The 3105-nt window shown below is 58.8% G+C and overlaps 1 protein-coding gene across 1 annotated transcript in view; it reads right to left on the minus strand.

Annotated features, from left to right (window-relative positions):
- Positions 1-845: 845 nt before the first annotated feature.
- The window catches only part of ANOS1 (anosmin 1), a 51595-nt gene continuing 49335 nt past the window's right edge, over positions 846-3105 (minus strand). The window contains exons 11-12 of the mRNA XM_012730233.1: positions 1120-1269; positions 846-998 (exon numbers count right to left, since the gene is read on the minus strand). Coding sequence (XP_012585687.1) covers positions 846-998; positions 1120-1269 — 303 coding nt within the window. The remainder of the gene's footprint in view (positions 999-1119; positions 1270-3105) is intronic.

Below are 3105 nucleotides of genomic sequence, written 5' to 3' on the forward strand. Positions count from 1 at the left end.
GGGCAGACGCCAGGGCCCGGACGCCCCAGCGCCCCCGGTCAGCACGGCCACGCGAGGGCGTCGGCGGGAAGATCGCCGTGTGAATGTGGCAAGTGAAGAGTGGTCAGCAGCGGTCAGCTCGAGTATTTATTACGGGGTCATATGTACAGAGGCCAGCGCCGACGTCCAGGACCTCGGCTATTTACAACGGGCGTTTTTACAAAACGGGGCTTTTTACAAGAGGACGCGTGAGGTCAGCACACACCGTGGACGCTCGTTTTATGACACAGATAAATAAGTAGCCATGGCCGTGGCCAGGGCGCCGGGCCCCCCGCGCCTGCTAACTCGCCGGCGGCCAGAGACACCGGTCAGTCCCTCTGCGGGTCCCCTCGGCCGCCGCTGGGGACGACCGAGTGCGGGCAGCAGCTGCCGGTGACCCCGAGGTGCCCACTGTAGGTGGGACAGCTTGGCCCGCGTGGCAGGGACACCTGTGGTCTGGACGTCCCCTCGGGACCGGGGAGGCCGGGGGCTGGCCGGCGCCCAGGGGGCGCTCAGGGCTCGCCGATTCTCGGGGAGACGCCTTGTCCCCCGGGGGGCAGCTGGAACGGAGGGCATCGGGCTGCCCTGGAGGGTGGCACAGGCACGTGGCACCGAGGTGGCCACCCCCACGCGGCGCCGAGGCCCAGGGCCTGGCCGCGGGCGGGGTCCGGCACACGGAGGAGCTGCTGACCTCGAGGTGTGCGGAACTCCTGTCCTGAACCTCACCATCCTCTCTGCGGGACACGTGAAACGGGGTGCCGCGGAGAGGGGGTTATTCCTCGACACAAGTCGCCCAGAGTCCGCGAGAGTGACCAGAGGGTGCCCGGTCACTCCGAAAGGCAGGACGGGGAGGCGGCGACATCGCCGGGGTGGGGAACCAGCTCTGTCCCGGGCAGAGCTTTGCACCGGGCAGCGGCGAAAACCCCGGGCACCGTCTTTGGAACGCACGGGCCTAAGGCCGCTGGACGCTCCGAGTGGACCTGGGAAAGAAAATGACCCGCGGGAGGGAAGACGGTGAGCAACAGGTCCGGGCCGTGGACACCAGCGGGCAGGTCCCCACCGCCCCCGAGACCGCAGGGACGAGGCGTCTCCGGGAGGCACCGAGGCTGCGGTCACTTCCCAGGGGCCCTGCCGAGCTGCCGGGCGGGCGTGGTCCTCGGAGACGCTCACGCGTGGCGGAGGCCACGGCCGGTCAGTATCTGTCCGGAGCAGGCTGGTAGTGATGTGGGTGCTGGTGCTTGAGGTGGGGTCCTAGGGAGAGACAGCGGTCAGCCACGTGGCTCCCGGCGGCCCCCCGCCCGTCCCCGGCCGGGCTGCATCTGTGCCGTCTCTGCGTCCAATGACACTTAGGCACCCGGGTTCTGCCATGGACGTCTGGAACGTCCAGACGGGCCGTGAGGTCAGAGATGGCCCCCGTCCACCCCCGTGGCCACTTCCAAGTCCAGATGTGAGCGAGTCCTCAGTGCACATAGGCACTGGACTTCAAAGACTGTCCGGTTGGCCAAGTGCCCGCAAGTTGGTGACCGGGGTAAAAAGAGGCGGTCCACAGACGCGGTGGAATATTACGCAGCCGTGAAAAAGGACAAATGCGTGGCTCTGGCAGCCGCATGGAGGGGGCTGGGAGGGGTCGTGGGAGATGAGCCGGAGGGAAGAGGAAAATTCTGGATGGTTCCAGTCACGGCAGGAGCGTAAAGGACCGGGGGGGGGGAGGGAATAATAATAACAATAAACAGTTATATACCAGAGCCACTTTATGGGGGTGCAGTGGGGACTGGGGTCAAAAGCAGTGGGGGGAGGGGAGTGCACGGGACTGTGGTGACGGCACACGGGTGATGTGGTGACGGGAAGCCCCCGGGGGTCACCGCTGAGAAGGAGAAAGGCCCAGAGTGATGGAAAAATAAAGTGGAATATTACGCAGCCATGAAAAGGGCAAACGTGTGCTTTTTGCAGCGACACGGAGGGAGCTGGGAGGGGTCGTGCTGGGGGAGATGAGCCGGAGAGAAAAGGGAAAATGCCGGATGGTTCACTCATGGCAGGAGCATAACGGACAAGGGGGGAAAATAATAATGATAATGATAATAACAATAATAGTAATAATAATGATAATGAACAACTGTAGACCAGAGACATTTTACAAGGGCAGGGTGGGGTGGGGACTGGGAGCAGAAACAGTGGGGGCAGGGGAGTGCACGGGACTGTGGTGACGGCACACGGGTGAACTGGTGACGGGAACCCCCGGGGGTCACCGCTGAGAAGCAGAAGGGCCCAGAGTGATGGAAAAATAAACTATTACATAAAAAGAAAATCAAGGGCTGGTCCCCAGGAACCTATTAAGCAAAATAAAAGACGGTCCGGTTGGCCACTGCCCACAGTACACGACTGGGTTAAATAGAGGTGGAATGTTATACACATATAATATTATACACGGCGGAATATTACGCAGCCATGAAAAAGGGTGAACGTGTGCCTTGGCGGTGACATGGATGGAGCTGGGAGGGGTCGTGCTGGGGGAGATGAGCCGGAGAGAAAAGGGAAAATTCCGGATGGTTCACTCATGGCAGGAGCATAAAGGAGTGGGGGGGGAATAATAATAATAATGATAATAATAATAGCAATCAGCCGTAGACCAGAGAAATAATAATAATAATGATAATAATAATAATAATGATAATAATAATAGCAATCAGCCGTAGACCAGAGAAATAATAATAATAATAATAATAATAATAATGATAATAATAATAGTAATAGCAATCAGCCGTAGACCAAAGAAATAATAATGATAATAATGATGATAATGATAATAATAATAATAACAATAATAATCAGAGACATTTTGCACGGGCAGGGTGGGGTGGGGACTGGGAGCCAAACCAGGGCGCAGGGGAGAGCACGGGACTGTGGTGACGGGAAGCCCCCGGGGTCACCGCTGAGAAGCAGAAAGGCCCAGAGTGACGGAAGCACAAACTATGACGTCAAACAAGAAACAAACCACCCAGGGCTGGTCCCCAAGCACCTATTACACAGAATCAATCCAAGACTGTGCGGCTGGCCTGGACAGCGCGGGAGGGGCGCAGCGGGCAGGGC

The sequence above is a fragment of the Condylura cristata genome, unplaced genomic scaffold (genome assembly GCF_000260355.1).
Source record: "Condylura cristata isolate star-nosed mole 26May11 unplaced genomic scaffold, ConCri1.0 scaffold00027, whole genome shotgun sequence".
NCBI lineage: Eukaryota > Metazoa > Chordata > Mammalia > Eulipotyphla > Talpidae > Condylura > Condylura cristata.